At 38.4% G+C, this 15,364-nt stretch overlaps 2 protein-coding genes across 4 annotated transcripts; both read left to right on the top strand.

Annotated features, from left to right (window-relative positions):
- The first annotated feature begins 2,713 nt into the window (after nucleotides 1-2,713).
- On the top strand, nucleotides 2,714-6,825 carry LOC103988334 (transcription factor MYB124-like). 2 transcript variants are annotated; one of them, XM_009406878.3, is made up of 12 exons: nucleotides 2,714-3,108; nucleotides 3,199-3,245; nucleotides 3,356-3,412; nucleotides 3,520-3,592; nucleotides 3,960-4,015; nucleotides 4,100-4,279; nucleotides 4,406-4,569; nucleotides 4,681-4,826; nucleotides 4,938-5,080; nucleotides 5,180-5,361; nucleotides 5,460-5,602; nucleotides 6,028-6,825. In XM_009406878.3, the coding sequence occupies exons 1-12, from the start codon at nucleotides 3,004-3,006 to the stop codon at nucleotides 6,139-6,141; spliced, it is 1,410 nt and encodes a 469-aa protein (XP_009405153.2). In that variant the 5' UTR covers nucleotides 2,714-3,003; the 3' UTR covers nucleotides 6,142-6,825. The 2 variants fall into 2 exon arrangements, with proteins under 2 accessions (XP_009405153.2, XP_064968303.1); XM_065112231.1 differs by lacking the exons at nucleotides 2,714-3,108; nucleotides 3,199-3,245 and having other exon boundaries at nucleotides 3,375-3,412; nucleotides 3,486-3,592.
- Nucleotides 6,826-10,594: 3,769 nt separating this feature from the next.
- LOC135586122 (probable serine/threonine-protein kinase PBL3) lies at nucleotides 10,595-14,959 on the top strand. Of its 2 annotated transcripts, none has more exons than XM_065112229.1 (6): nucleotides 10,595-11,031; nucleotides 11,846-12,116; nucleotides 12,201-12,336; nucleotides 13,445-13,581; nucleotides 13,675-13,798; nucleotides 14,385-14,959. In XM_065112229.1, the coding sequence occupies exons 1-6, from the start codon at nucleotides 10,928-10,930 to the stop codon at nucleotides 14,771-14,773; spliced, it is 1,161 nt and encodes a 386-aa protein (XP_064968301.1). In that variant the 5' UTR covers nucleotides 10,595-10,927; the 3' UTR covers nucleotides 14,774-14,959. The 2 variants fall into 2 exon arrangements, with proteins under 2 accessions (XP_064968301.1, XP_064968300.1); XM_065112228.1 differs by having other exon boundaries at nucleotides 10,599-11,031; nucleotides 11,749-12,116.
- The last annotated feature ends 405 nt before the right edge of the window (nucleotides 14,960-15,364 follow it).

The raw sequence follows: 15,364 nt of genomic DNA, 5'->3' as shown, positions 1-15,364 counted from the left end.
GTATTTAGTTAAAGAAACCAAACACCTAATCATTGTTTGCCTGATTAGAATGGCTTAAATCCAAGTGTCTTGGAATATCTTCTGGAGTATGTCCAGCCTTGTGGTGCCTGTTCAGCCGCTGCAAGTGTTCATGCTGATTTCTAAATTATATATAGCACTTAGTTGTAGTTATTAAAGTAACAATTCATGACAAATTGTTACTGATTGATAATTATGCTATTTGATGAATAAGTGAGCATGCTTTTATGATCCATGATGTGCCCTCTATTTAGAACCAGTGGATTCTGTTATTTGAGAGATGAGACTACTAGTGATTCTACAGTCACTGGTACTTGGTAATTTAGATAGTTCTGGTAATCTAACTTGATGCAATTGGAATCAATGGCAGGGGATATAAATGCCTTTCTTGTTTCATGGTCCAACCAAAAGAGAAAGAACCCTCAATAATCCATTGACTCAAATCTCTTAAAAAGAGAAAATAAACTGGAGAGGAAATCTATTTTACACTGTGAAACTCAAATTGATGCAGGATACCTTTATGTTGTTTCTGTACTTGTGTACATATTAGAAATGCAAGCTAGATTCCTCTTATTACTAAAAAGCATTCTTTTGCCCGTGATAAGAGAAGCTCAAGTAGGATTTATCTCAAACAGCTATATTTCTTTTGTCTCTTCTACTATTTGAATCATAATTTCTTTTTAACGATCTTATGGGGGCTTGTCCTATAATGCTCAATAGATTGTCCCTACCGTAAACTATACCAACTTCATTTTCTAGCTTACTTGGTTTCTCTTTTTAGGGTTGGATTGTTATAAGACATATAATTTCGACCGAAATGTCAAGGAATTTTGAAGCATCAAAAAATAGTCAACCACATCATGGAATAATGTCTTTTAAGTGGGTTCATCAGTTGACCAAAAGTTTTTAATATGTTACCGAATCTTTTATATATATGTTATATGTTTTAATCCTTTATTTACAACATCTGCAAGGATAAACACAAAGAATAGGAGGTAATCGAAATGTTTTGTTTTGACGTGGGGACTAAGAAGGCTTTGTACCATTGTCTCCAAAAGCTTCTTTTGACATAATGGAGTCAGCAATATATAGACACCCATCTCGTGCGCAACCAACCAACGCAGTAAAGCGCTGGTGAATGAGGCCAGACATTGTTGATTCCAAGGAGTATTCGAGTATATTTTCATCACAAGACGGAAAATGGTAGGGCGCTCTGAACCTTGTTGCCATTCCTCCTCATGGTTCTCGGTTTAATATTACTGGCCTCCTTTGCTTTTGGTCAAAAGACAACTCAGTGCTCATCAGCTTTTGTGGAGAAGAAAGCTAATCAGAGAAATAATGGCTTAACACTGACAGCCGGTTATACATAATTATAAAGCCGATGTTTCTGCCTCCAACCGAGAAGATCATGATTTCGAGTTCAGGTATAAACTTTCAAATTGCACACAATGGGACTATCCAGATTCTCTTTTTCTGAGTGGCTATTATGAACCTAAGTTGCCTAATCTCAGCTTCTTATTTCTTGCTCCGGAGCAATTTGTTTCTTTTGATGCAGGTAGCTGGATGTGTATTCCTCCTGTTGAAGCACCAGAAAAGCCAACATTAACAGGTTTTCCTCCTGCTGAAGCACCATTCTGTGTATTCAGGTCAAAAGGTGCAATTTTTTATGCTGCAACCTCTGGTTGAATGATCATTTAATAGTATTTATCCAAAGTTTCCTCTCCGCTGTAGGCCTCATGGGTTTAGTGGATGCAGTTGCTCCTGCAGGCGTTGGATTCCTCCTTCTCTCTCTTTTCCGGATGCGAGAGTGCCTGTGGAGAGGAAGGTGGAAGAAGAGCAGCGAAGCCAGAAAGTGGCGCAAGTATCAAAGCAAATGTGTCGTTCCGATATAGGAATCCCATGCAGCACAAACAAACCTCTGTGATGGGACATGAGAACTGCTCTCTTTTCTGTCGCGTGGGGCTCCTTCTGGATCAACTCACTCATGGTGTTCTTTTCCTGTAAATGACACACGAAAAAGAAAGGTAGCGACGCATGAGCTGTGTTGCACTGAAACGTCGTCATGCACACCACCTGTAGGAAGCAGCAAGTCATTCTTCCATTGGAAATCTGAAGAATGAGATGTTGCTTTCATGCAGGAAGAACGGCTCAAAACTGGTGAGGTTGACATGCAAGAACACCTCATGTTTGATGCACAGACAAGACACGGTAAAGACTGGCAGCAGCATCTTGCCCGAAGACTAGTTCACCTCCCCTCCAAGCAGTAGCAACAGGCGAGGAGGAGCCTTTCCTCCACGGTCTTCTCTTACAGCTCCACAGGACTCGTCATCAGCTGTGGGACCCACGGAGATCTTCCGAAAGATCCACCTTTCCATTGTGCTTGGATCTCGACAACAGTCAGCAAGCGAGAGGTGGCCACTTGCCATTCTGCTACTTTCGGGTGAAGTGACAGTAACTTACTACCTTAGCTTCCAGTCTGAAAGAAAAGAGGATTATGTGATGTCTCCATATAAAATTCGTGGTGAGAATAATTTATCTGTTTTTTTATTATTATTATTATTATTATTATTATTATTATTATTATTATTATTAGTATTATTATTATTATTATTATTATTTCGTTTAATAATTTCTTGGGCTTCTGTGAAATTTGTCAGTTGGCAAGTTATTCTTTGCGATTTACTTTGGTAACGGAGGACGTGTCGTTTAAACTTACCAGTGGGTGAAGACCATCTCACCGCGCTTCGTCTTCCTCCTTTGCTCCTATTTCTTTAGTGTTTACCATGACTCGCTCTCTCTCTCCTCTCTTAATGATTTCACGTCTTTTACCCATCCCTTTTCTAATGTTGTTTTCAAACATTCCCAATCTCGCGCGTTTCGGAACCCTAATCTCTCCTCCCTTCAAAACCCTCGTGAATCGCTAGATCCGCCCTCCGTCGAGGTCGTCCTCGATCCACCACGACGTCTGCAGCTGGAGCACTTTTGATGATGAGGGGTTTGGAGAAGGAGAACGACCCCACGTCCGTCGCCCCTCCAGCCGTGGCGCCGCCTTCGAAGAAGGATCGACATGTCGTTACTTGGACGCCTCGGGTCTCGAATCTCTGCTTTTATTGCTCGTTGACTTGTTGATGCGATCGAAAGATCGAATCTTTGACGGTTTCGAATCTGGATTTCTTGCAGGAGGATGATTTGCTCCGGGAGCACATCGCTCTTCACGGAACTGCCAAGTGAGCCTGCAATTCTTTGACTTGTATCTGATCTTGTTCGAATTCTGTATAACAGTTCTTGCACTAAATCTGGAAGTCTCGCTATGGATTGTGATATGTTTTGTGAGCAGTTGGAGGAGTATCGCCGCTCTATTCAATGGCAAGACAAGTCGCCAGTGCCGGAGAAGGTGAGCAATTGAAAATTTTCAAATTGGGGGATCTTTTTGACACATTCATGAATGGGTCTTGTTGATTATCTAGTGGAAGTGACACAGATGTGGTGTTGAAATGGCAGATGGTATACCTACATGAATTCAGAGTGTAAGAAAGGTGGGTGGTCTGCAGAAGAGGACATGCTCTTATGTGAGGTAAGGAATTTGATTAGCTGCCCTTTATGGATTTTGCCTGGGTACATCGAATTGGCACCTTTATTGAATTAAAGAGGCAGCTTTTTTGCTATTCAGGTTTATGATTAGGAGAACATGATTGTGTCTTCCCGTTTTAGTTTCTATTCATGTTTTCTGAAGTGTGGTAGATGTTTCGAGTAACTGTTTGGGTTCCTTTTAGGGACAACAGTATTTGTAGGGCTCAGCCATAACAAGAGTGAACAATGTGCCTCACAGCAGAAGCCCGGTTTTTATCTCTTATATCAATGAAATGCGATTTCTTGTGTAAAAGTGGATTTTCTTTGGCGTCGCTATATGCTCATGACCCTCCAACTGAACTTATGTGCAGGCACAGAAGATTTTTGGGAACAGATGGACAGAGATTGCAAAGGTGGTTTCAGGAAGGTATACTGCTCTGACTTCTATCATTAATGATAACTCATTCAGTGTTATGAACTTATGTTTATTTATTGTTATGCTCATCAACAGAACTGATAATGCTGTAAAGAACCGGTTCTCCACCCTCTGCAAGAAAAGGGCAAAACTTGAAGCCTTTTCCAAGGAGAATACGAGTTCATCATCAGATTTAGGTACTTCGAGGGTTATAGTTCAAGATAGATATGCTGCAGCAGCGATGGGGGAATCATCAGTATCTAATAAGAAAATAAGGTAATAGGAGTAACTATTGATAAATCAATGACTAATAGTACATACAATTAGTCATTTGCAAGTGTTCATGTTACCTTATCTTCTTATTAGATACTGATTTTTTACATGTGTTCATTTGCAAGATAGGTATCACATCTCTCATCCCAAGGAGATTGTTGACGGACATAGGAAGCTTCCTGGGGAACATGTATCAGAGCAAAACCAACGAAGGCCACCTCTAGCAGCACTTGTTCAAAATATTAACTCTATTAATGGGTTGACCAACAACACAAGAGGATCCCTTTGTGATGGTAAAAAAGACTTGGAATTTTGTTTCTCTTCTTCTCTATGAAACACATTCAAGTCTTGTTATAAACCACTCCTGATCTCGTAAGCAGTTACCTTTTCTGATGTCTAAACAGCTTCCAACAAAGATACTCAAGGCACTTTTCTCAGGAAAAACGATCCAAAATTAACTGCCTTGTTGCAGCAAGCTGAATCGCTTACTTCCCTGTCCATGAAAATTAATGCTGAGGATACCAACCAGAGTTCTGACGAGGCATGGAAGGTGCTGATTGCAGACCTAGAAATAGTTGGGTTTGGGTTTGATTTGTTTAGAATGCCAAAGTATCTTATATTTGGTTTCATTTGTGAATTGTTGGACAATATAAATTAACAGGAACTTCAAGATTACTTGATCCAAACTGAAGATGGTGAATCACTGACAAGAAGAATATCCAGAATGGGTTGTATGCCAGATGATCTCAGAAACTTGATAGAAGGTGTAAATAGCACTAAAGAAGAAGGGCAGCAGCCAGTGAGGTAAACAGAGTGGAAATCAAGTTCGTGTTGTCTAATAGACTTTCTGTCAGTTTTATCAATTGATGTATGCTCAGAAGATAATGACTAGCCCACTAGCAGGCAATTTGATTCTGATGAAGATTCTCAAGGGAGTTCTGAGTGCAGTACAGGTTCAACCCACAATGTGACTGCTGGGGAAAGCGGAAGCATTCATCATTATGAGGATTGTTCACTGCACAAAGATAATGAGGTCAGTCATCTTAAAGATGATGCTGCACATTCCAGCATGAACTCTTCTCCAGGTAATGGATAAATCTCTAGTCTCTAAAATGCCTTCCATTTTATCTGAATACTAGGACAGATGAAATTGTTGTCATTGAATTACTTGTTCCTCTTTCAGAGACAATCTTATCATTGTCTCCAATGCCAAAGGACGAAATTGTGAATGGCTGCACGAGCTCAGAATTCACATCTCCACTCCAGACAATCCCACTTTTCCAATCTTTTGCAGATGGAATTCCGACTCCTGTCTTTACTTCAAGTGTAAGTTATGATTTTCATACATTGTTCGTATGTGTAATCCAATATTTTGAGCCATAATAGAAATATCGAAGTGCAAATCACCTATGCACATGAACTTACAGAAATAGGTTGACTCCTTTAACTTTGCCTAGTTAAAAAACCATTCTGATTTTCACAAAATTACACACTCATTCTGGAATCTGTAATTTTCTCCTTAAATTATGGGTCAAACATGTTGAAAGTCACCTGATGCTCTTCCTATGTATGTTGATGCTAACCACATGGTGCTGCATTCCTTTCAAATATTACAAAGAGACATTTGACTTTCTTGTCTTTTAAAATCTGGAAGAAGCTTGTGATCCTTTGAAGATTTAATTATTATAATCTAGAAAATAAGTACTTAATCATAAGTTCCATCCTAACCATTCACTTTTTGTATTGTCCAGGAGAGGAATTTCCTGCTTAGCGTGCTTGATTTTTCATCCATGGGCACCAAGACCAACTCCTCTGAGCAGCCATCTTGCAAGAAGGCGCTTCTTCATAGCTTCAAGCCATCCTAGTACGTGATTTAGAAGGTCCTACCCTATTTCTTAAAGCGTTTTACTTTGGAATTGAGAAATTCTTCCTCTCCTCCCTTGACGATTCAGTTATTTCTGAATTTAGACGTCATATGTCCCAGAAAAAAGTATACAGATTCTTGCTTAGTTCCTTCTTCCGTTCTTTTAACTTAAGTTGCAGCTTTGTCCTGTTTTTATCATAGGCACTTTTTGAGTCTGCACATACAAAATAGGTGTGTCCTCACTGGTGCATTGCAATGTCACCGGCTTTTCCATCACCAAGCTGTGGTACTGCTTGGTTGCATACGTGTACATGCACCAACTATAATGGTGCTCATTTACCATTCTTTTTCTGAAAGGGTGTATTTAGTATTTCCGGTGTTTGCTTTATTGTTCATGTATAAAAGGTCATTATTGTGTACTGTACAAGCCATATTTACCACAACATAAGGTCAGTCAGATATTCTCTTTCTTTGGTTTGGTGTGCAAGTCAGAATAAGAAACATGTCCTTGGTTGCATGAGTCCCCTATTACCTTTTCTTCCCTCGTCTGCTTAATTGATGGGGCAGGTATGAGTCCTAGATTTGATTTTCGTGTGGACCTTTTTCTTTTTCCCTTCTTTCTCATATGTATGTACTTTGTCCCATGTATGCATATCATATGGCAATGAAATATATGGTTCTTCAAGTGTTTTTTATTTGTCTCTTTACCCAGTGTCACAATGTATTAATTAACGAAGTCCAGAAACTTTGTATGTCTTGCTTATAGAGAGGTCAACCATTGTGCTCGCTGGTTGGCCTGATGCTAATAAAGTGGATCAGATATGGATTCTATTGGGATATACACCATTCCACTAGCAAAAGAAGAATGAGAAGGCTAATGTTCACTTCTTATGGTGCACCCTTGCTTTTCACTGGATTTTAACTGACTGCCCAAAACTGCAGGATCATTAGTTTCTGAGATGAAAGTGATTGCCTTGTCTTTGCATGTACTAAAACAGAGTAAATTCCATCAAGTATATTTAATTTAGTTGAACATGACATCTAACATCTACTGCTAATGAATACATACAGTCAATGCTTTAACATTATGGGTTGTCTTATTTTTGTTATAAAAATTGTTCATTTAGAAAAATGTTCGTGTCTTTTATCTCAATATCTTCTTCTGTCTAATCTTCATCACTGACTGGTCAAAGTTCCTAGTACTATTTGATATGATTTGTTGTTGACTTCCCCCCTGGAGGCTTTTTGCAAGGGGGTCTCAATCTGAGGTGAACAAAGAAATCTTCCACAACAAAGAGTCATGATATTGTTGCTTATTGCCTTTCATTTTCTATCTTGTTAAAGAGGTACGACTAATGCCTGACCGAATTTGTTTCCTTAGTGGAGGTTTTCTATTCAATGAACTTTCCCAGTCTGTTGAATTGGTCAAGTAATGATAATCTAGAAGGCTACAAGAGATATGCCACCTGCTTGTACTAGCTAGCAAGTAGAGTAGTATTTATTCTAGGGTTCATCTTTTTGGAGACACCTTCTTCACTTGCTTGGGTTTTTTGTTGCAGGTATTTGTAGCTTAAACCTTGATGATACCTTAAGATTAAAAGTTGCACTGTGTTTAAACATAGAATAACTATTGGGTTTGAAGGGGATCAATGATATCAAGGTTTAACTTTGTAAATAGAGAGATTATTTTTGTAAACATGCCCCTAAATTAACCTCTTAGTGTTAATGTTTCCTTTTTGGTCTTTTAGTGACATAGGATTAATCTTTCTCACATGATATGTTTATAGTTTAAGAGACTAATGATGAAATTTTGACCCAAGTCACAATCACCTTTTTTACCAGCTTAGAATCATGCATGCTCACTAAGCCTAGTGATGGCCACCTGACTCATATTACTATTGGAAACACATTTGCCTTTTTATTGAGAGAATAGAATTACTAAATCAAAGACAGCCATCATATCAAAATCATATGATGAGAAGTAGTCTTAATCAATCAACAATCTAAATGAATATGTGAAGGTATGATTAGCATAATCAACTTTGATGTCATGATACAAAATTCAGAACCATTGATTGAATCTGAAATATGCATCATACTTTTTTTTTCTTTTACATTAAAAAATTAAAATGAATCAATTTCAGAATTTACTGAATATTAAACATTTAAAATATCAATCAAATATAATCCAAGAATTAAATTAAATAAAAGAGATGAAGAACCTTTCATTTTGCAGGGGCAAATACCTCCACCACCCCTACCCTCATGGTCAAATCCCATGCCTGACCAAGAAAGAGGAGTTCACCCAATTTATAATGGGGATGAGGAGGATTTCTAATAAGGTATGTGAATTTAATTTTATTTTATTTTCATATTAAATGAAAAATAATTAATTTATTTCCTATCCAAGTATTCAAGATAGGAAATAGGTGTTAATTTTTTTTTTGTGATAAAATTCCTAATAAAGGCATGCAGATTAGAAGATAAATAATAATATTTTAATTAAAAATGTAAAAATTAAGATGATTACATTTCTCCCTCCAAAGAATATAGTCCTCAAATTTGATTTACCTTAAAGAAAAAGAGACACATACTTCTCAACATTAAATCCACCTAGATCTTAAATTTAAATTAGGATTAGTTCTATCACCTTCTCAACATTAAGTTTCCAAAATATTTGTACCATGTCATTCATAATACAAAAAGAAATTGAGTTAAATTGTTGTAATAATTTTTTGCTCTAGATAATCAAATTAAACCAATGTTCATTTAACTAGTTGAGAAGTCTTTTAAAACTTAATTCATCCATGTTCAACATAATTCTAGTGTGTTGGGATCAGTAATGATAATAAGAGTGGGGATAACTTTATCCACTAAAGAAGCTAATATAATCAAATAGTGTTCAACATTTGTCATCTCCTCGTCTATCTTGCACTACTTTGTTGGACACATGTGGCCTCGTTTATTGTTCATAATATTGCAAGTCTACTGTATCTTCGAGACAATCGTGATGTTTTATGTTCGTTGCATCTCCAAGATGGTTGACACTACATTCTATAGTATTTTGTTGTATCTTTAGGGTAGTCATGTTGTCTTTAGCCACAACTTATTTTCCCACATTTGATGTGCCCTAACTAGACAAAGTGTATATAATACACTCGAAATAACTTCCATGATCATAGTGTCTACTCATGCTAAACATGCCCTAATTAGGCAAAGCGTGCAATGTATTTGTGCAACTTTCATAGCCAAAGTGTTTCCTCACTCTTGATGCATCTTAATCAAGTAAAGCATATGATAGGGCTAACGTAGTGTTCATGGCCAACGTGTCTCCTTATTCTTGATGTTCTTAATGCAAACCTTCATGAATGAAGCATCTACCAATGCCTGATAAGACATAACTAGACAAAGTTTGCAATGTGTTTGACATAGACTTAATAGCTAAAGTGTCTTCTCACTTCCGGTGTGCCTTGATCGGGAAAAGTGTGTAACATATTTGACACAAAATGTATCTTCTTATTCTTGATGCAACCTAATTGGACAAAACATGTGATGCCTCTAATGTAGTTTTCATGGCTATCGCATCTCTTTATGCACGATGTACCTTAATCAATCAAAATGTATGATGTGTCTGATGTGACCTTTGTGGAGAAAATATATTCTCTTACTCAATAGTTAACCCCCCGATAGATCCTTCTACTTCAAAGGTGTTCACTATCATAAGACCTAAATATAAATGAACAATTAACTCAGATATTTTGAATGGACATTTGGTTATCAAGCATGATGACACTTAAAAAATGAGCTAAGTTGAGTTTGACTTTGTCACGTAGGGCTAACAAATGTTAGCATTGAGATTTGTTATCGATCCATCTCACAAAGTTGACTCCACTTTACGAAGACCATCACATCTTGAGAAGTGAATCTTCCAAGAGATAGATGCTCTTTCGAGAAGACTCCGAGCACTAGCTTTTCATGTCATGATCGTCACTTTTAAAATTACGAGACTTAAGCTAGTTTGATATATTATACGAGAATCAAATTTTAAAACCCTAACAATAGGAAAATATTGGTGGAGAAATATTCTAAAGAATATTCTCTCGTCTAACTTATGTTGACATGTGTCCACGTGTCGAGTTCTAATTGGCTCGATCATATCAACATAAAAAAAAAAAAATCTTATCATCTTGATAATTTAAAGACTTTATAAAGGATATAAAATGTTGATTAAAATTATAACAGAACCACTCTAAATATTCAAACGAGTCGATGAAAGAGGATTGATTATTTGCTAAACTTAAATTATAGAATTTATATACTAACTTAAATTATTGATTTTTCTAATTTTAAATAGGAAAGGGAGTTCGTATGCTTCAGAAGTACTTTGTTTTAGACCGCGAAACACAAGTGGTGGGGGAACATTGATTCCATGTTGGGTTGATTAGCCTTTGAATCCAAGAAAGCGGAGGTGAGGAAAGCAGAGCAAAGCAGGAAGAAATCCATGTTGATTTCAGATTTGGAATCTAACGATGACGCCACCGTCGCAACTTGTCACGGAGACGGCGCCTCCGACACCGTACGGCCGCCACGAATCCAACCTCACTCGCCTTCTCCATCGTGATGGCAGTAATAGTAACAACACTCTGTTGCTGTCGAAAAGCTACCCTTTCCCCCGCTCCCCCTCACCAAACCACTGCGGATAAGCGATTTGGGGAGGAAAAGAACGGCCTTTGGATCGCCAATCGCTTGCTCCCCACGCAGTCTTGCGGGGGCCGGGGACTTCTTTGATGCGCCCGCGGCCTTTTCATCTTGACAGGGGAGGAGGCGATGGGGAACTGCGTCGACTCTTCGTCGCTCGTCGAGAACGGCCGCGCCCCGCGGAATTCCCCGTGTGCGTGCTCTCTTTCCTGCTTAAAGTTGGGATCTTGCTGATGCATCCGGATCGAAAGTTGGAGCTTTTTTTTTTAGGGATCGTGGGCTCGATTGCAGAGAATAGTCGGTCTTGAAGGAACTACAACCGGAAGTTCTCACGTTTTCCACCTTGTTTTCTGTGGCCATTTGTTTGGTTTCTTTTGGATTTTGCGATGTATTATATCTCGAGTCTGCCATAGATTCTGCTTTGTAGCATGAAGCTGGGAATTTGGTCGAACTCTGGCTCTAGTTCCTGGGGATGAAGGAAGGCTAAGTCATGTAGGGTTTCGGTTTTCTGCAATTAGATTTCTTGATAGTGCTAGCATACATATTTTTCCAAGAATCCCTTTCATCATGTTGTGCTTTCCCTCGTTAATTGTTGGAACCTTTTTATGTAGATTACTGAACTCAAGTGCCAAACAAGACAATTTGCTAGTTGCTCATGCCATAAATGTTTATAATTGAATTTTTTGGGGTTTTCATGATTCTTGTTTTTGGTGCTGCATAGCTTTTTATAACAACAAAGATCAGTCCTGTTCAAATGCAAATTGTTGCCTTTTGACTGATGAGAAAATGGTGTCACAACATGCTTTTTTCTCTGGAAATGCCTAAACATGACAGATTGTATTGTTTTCTGCAATCCATAAGCTAATTATTATGCTACAATTCTTGTTTTTATTCCTTCCTAAACAAACAGATCCTTCGAAAGCGGTTGCCGGAAGAAGTTTGTTTTCAGTTTCTTCCACTCCAATGACATACTCAACCCCTTCAACTCTGTCTGTGCGTTCTTATAGCGATAAGACGAGCAATGGGAGTCTTCCTACACCAAGAACTGAAGGTGAAATCTTATCCTCGTCACAGTTGAAGGCTTTCACGTTCAATGATCTGAAAAATGCCACGAGAAACTTTCGTCCGGACAGTTTACTCGGGGAAGGAGGTTTCGGTTATGTCTACAAAGGTTGGATCGATGAACAAAGTTTTTCTGCTTCAAGGCCTGGATGTGGAATGGTTGTTGCTGTCAAGAAGCTCAAGCCTGAAAGTTTCCAGGGCCACAAGGAATGGCTGGTTTGTGTCTTCCTACACATCTGCTTCCCTTATGCTTGAAGCTAAGACTTTCTTGTTTTGACTATTGCTGGCCGATGATCGCAGACAGAGGTCGACTATCTAGGTCAGCTTCACCATCCCAATCTGGTTAAGCTCATTGGGTACTGTTCGGAGGGTGACAATAAGCTTCTGGTATATGAATTCATGCCAAAAGGCAGCTTGGAAAATCATCTGTTCAGAAGTATGTAATAGAAAGAATATGTGTCATGATTTTACTTTGCATTATGCATTGACTGTTCAATTAGGGGACTGCTATTGTTTAGGAAGAAACAAAGGAACCTAACCTAATAAAAGCATATCATTTGTCTTAAACTACATCTTTAGAAAATCCATATTTACATGATGTTGAGCTCTTTTTTTTTTTCTGCATCATTCATGTCTTGCTTATGTTCGCAGACAAACTCAAATTTGTTACTATAATACCTTGAAGTAGTCCTACATTGAAAATAGGTAAATACTTAGATTGAGTTATAAGGATGGGTGTACTATTGCTAACATAAGATTAAGTATTTTGGGCTAGTAGTTAAGTCCAATGTAGTTAAGAGGTTAGTTATCCTATCAGGTTAGGCCCTGACAATTGGTATCAGGGTTGGCATATATTGAGACATGCGAGAGTTGAATGGACGAGTATCAACGTTGACCGAGGCATGGTGAGGGGCTTGAGCGGGAACCATAGGGTATCTCACTACGAGGACATCAATCCCTTAAGTAAGACCTACCTATATTAAGGTATGTGTGGGGAGGATGGATGAGGGACCTATATTGAGGCATGTGAGAGGAGGATAGATGGGATATCCTAGGGAGGATGACCGGGTCATATCAAAGATAGAGCCATAGGATACGCTACGATGTGGAACATTGAAGAGGACATTAATTCTCTTCATGATATGGAAGCATACGAGGGGAGGATGAACATCAAAGCTGACCTAATATTGAGGCATGGTAAGGGCCTCAAGTGGTAAAGGATTATCCGTGGATGGAGCTTTAGTATACATAACGACATGGAGCATTGAGGAGGATATCAATCCCTTAAGTGCGGGGATTGTAACACCTCGCTCTAGCTTCACTTTTGCAAATATTTGGAATTACTTGTGGTGGTATAATGGGTGTATTATTGATAACTTGTTTAATAAATTAGTTATCTTAATTTGTTGGTTTAGACTCAACAAAGTCAATGACTTTGTAACTTAACTTGACATGATAATATTTCTTTTTCGTTAGCTCTATATTTTTTTGGAGGTGTGTTATTATTGTTTCGAATAATCTTCTCTGATAATATTTCTCTTCAGGGAGTGCTCAACCACTTTCATGGGCAACACGAATCAAGGTTGCAATTGGAGCAGCCAGAGGACTCACTTTTTTGCATGATGCTGAATCTCAAGTTATATATCGAGATTTTAAGGCCTCCAACATCCTTCTTGACTCGGTATGTCTAGATTAGGGACAAAGGGGATAGAGGAAAGCTCATGACTAGTTGGAAAAACATGCTGTTTAGAATGTTTCTTTTCTTATGATACAGGAGTTTAACGCAAAGCTTTCAGACTTTGGCTTGGCGAAAGCTGGACCAACTGGAGATAAAACTCATGTGTCGACCCAAGTCATAGGCACTCATGGATATGCAGCTCCAGAATATATTGCGACAGGTTTTTTGAATGCTGATCTTCTTGATATTAATTTTTTATTAGTCTGTTGTTTTTTCAAATGTATGAGACGAGATTATGATAATGTCAGTAGTTAGACACCCTTTTTATCAGTTGGTTGTTGTACACGTAGTAAAAATGAAAAGAATTTTCAGAACAAAATAACATTCACATTGTGTTATGTGACTTTTAATTAGCATTGGGAAACACAAGGTAAAAGAAATTTTATAGAATTTTTAAGCCAGAAAAGATAAAAAAAAAGTTCTTAAATGACCTGATTATATGACTCTTAGAAGGCCAATCTGATAATGCTGTTTCCTACTGCCACTTTTGCTGAAAGAACTGGGCAACTTTGAGCCTGAGAGGGATGTGTTATAGATCACAAAAGTTGGTGCGTGAAGAAACATCTACTTTCTGATACAGTTCAAGCCCATGCTTCTCTTCCGGAGGTAACATGACATGATCATAGGCAAATCATTGATATATAATTGATCCTTCCTTTTTGGTTATCAGATATGTTATCAAATAACCGTTGGATCTGCTTCGGTTGTCTTTTAGGACTGACTATAGAAATATCCAATATTTACAGGTAGACTTTCAGTGAAATCCGATGTATACAGTTTCGGGGTTGTATTGTTGGAGCTCTTGTCTGGTCGCCGGGCCATCGACGAAACAAAGATGGGTATAGAGCAGAACCTGGTGGAATGGGCAATTCCCTATTTGTGTGATAAGCGAAAATTATACCGGATAATGGACACAAGGCTGGAAGGCCAGTATCCAAAGAAAGGAGCCCATGCCATCGCCACGCTTGCATTGCAATGTATCGAGCATGAGACCAAACTCCGGCCTCGTATGTCTGATGCCTTAGCCTCTCTGGAGCAACTGCAAGATCTCAAGTCTGCAGCATTTCCTCTGCAAGCCGATCAATATAAGCCCTCCAGTGTCATCTCTAAATCACCAAGGAGGCATCATCATTAGCCACTGCACCCTGTGGCTGTTAGGTCTCGGTTGCCATAGTATCAGTAGTCACCACTGTTACACTGACCAAAAGAGTTCATTTAAACTCATGTTGTTGAGAGTGGATCTTCGATCACTATGATTAGCTAGTTTATGTTGTGTTTTTCTTCCTGGAAGTTTATAAATTGTGTTCCTTACTTTGCATCATTTATTGTGGAATGCTCATCGTGGATCTCCTTGTGGTGATAGAAATGCATGATCTGGATCCAGCTGAAAGAAGTGGTGGTTGCATTGATTCTTTTGGTCTTTCTCCTGTTTTCTGTTGATGCAAATGTTACAGATTAGCAAGTTGCAAGGAATCTTCATGCAAATGTTACTGCCCTTTCTTAGTAACTAATCTTTATCTGACTTAGTTTTAGTCTTAATCTTGTCTTGGATTTGGGAATAGTTGAGATGGGCTAAAGTCGGGCCAAACACTTGATCTCCATTGTTAGATTTGATGAAGAGACGAGAATTCTCTCGTCCTGTCTTATAAATGTGGATTTAAGAGTTTGAAGACCATGGTATGATTTGGATCATTCTCAGAGACCGAGCAAAAACCATCGATCGATA

Source organism: Musa acuminata, chromosome BXJ2-6, assembly GCF_036884655.1.
Source record: "Musa acuminata AAA Group cultivar baxijiao chromosome BXJ2-6, Cavendish_Baxijiao_AAA, whole genome shotgun sequence".
NCBI classification, from domain to species: domain Eukaryota; kingdom Viridiplantae; phylum Streptophyta; class Magnoliopsida; order Zingiberales; family Musaceae; genus Musa; species Musa acuminata.
The sequence above is the reverse complement of the archived record's forward strand: the minus strand, read 5'-3'. Positions and strand labels throughout refer to the sequence as shown.

Coding starts and splice junctions, on each gene's coding strand:
- LOC135586122 (XM_065112228.1), top strand. CDS start 10,968: ATGGGGAACTGCGTCGACTCTTCGTCGCTCGTCGAGAACGGCCGCGCC. Junction 11,032..11,748: donor CGCCCCGCGGAATTCCCCGT/GTGCGTGCTCTC, acceptor CTAAACAAACAG/ATCCTTCGAAAGCGGTTGCC. Junction 13,799..14,384: donor TCCAGAATATATTGCGACAG/GTTTTTTGAATG, acceptor CAATATTTACAG/GTAGACTTTCAGTGAAATCC.
- LOC103988334 (XM_009406878.3), top strand. CDS start 3,004: ATGATGAGGGGTTTGGAGAAGGAGAACGACCCCACGTCCGTCGCCCCT. Junction 3,593..3,959: donor AGGACATGCTCTTATGTGAG/GTAAGGAATTTG, acceptor ACTTATGTGCAG/GCACAGAAGATTTTTGGGAA. Junction 5,603..6,027: donor CTCCTGTCTTTACTTCAAGT/GTAAGTTATGAT, acceptor TGTATTGTCCAG/GAGAGGAATTTCCTGCTTAG.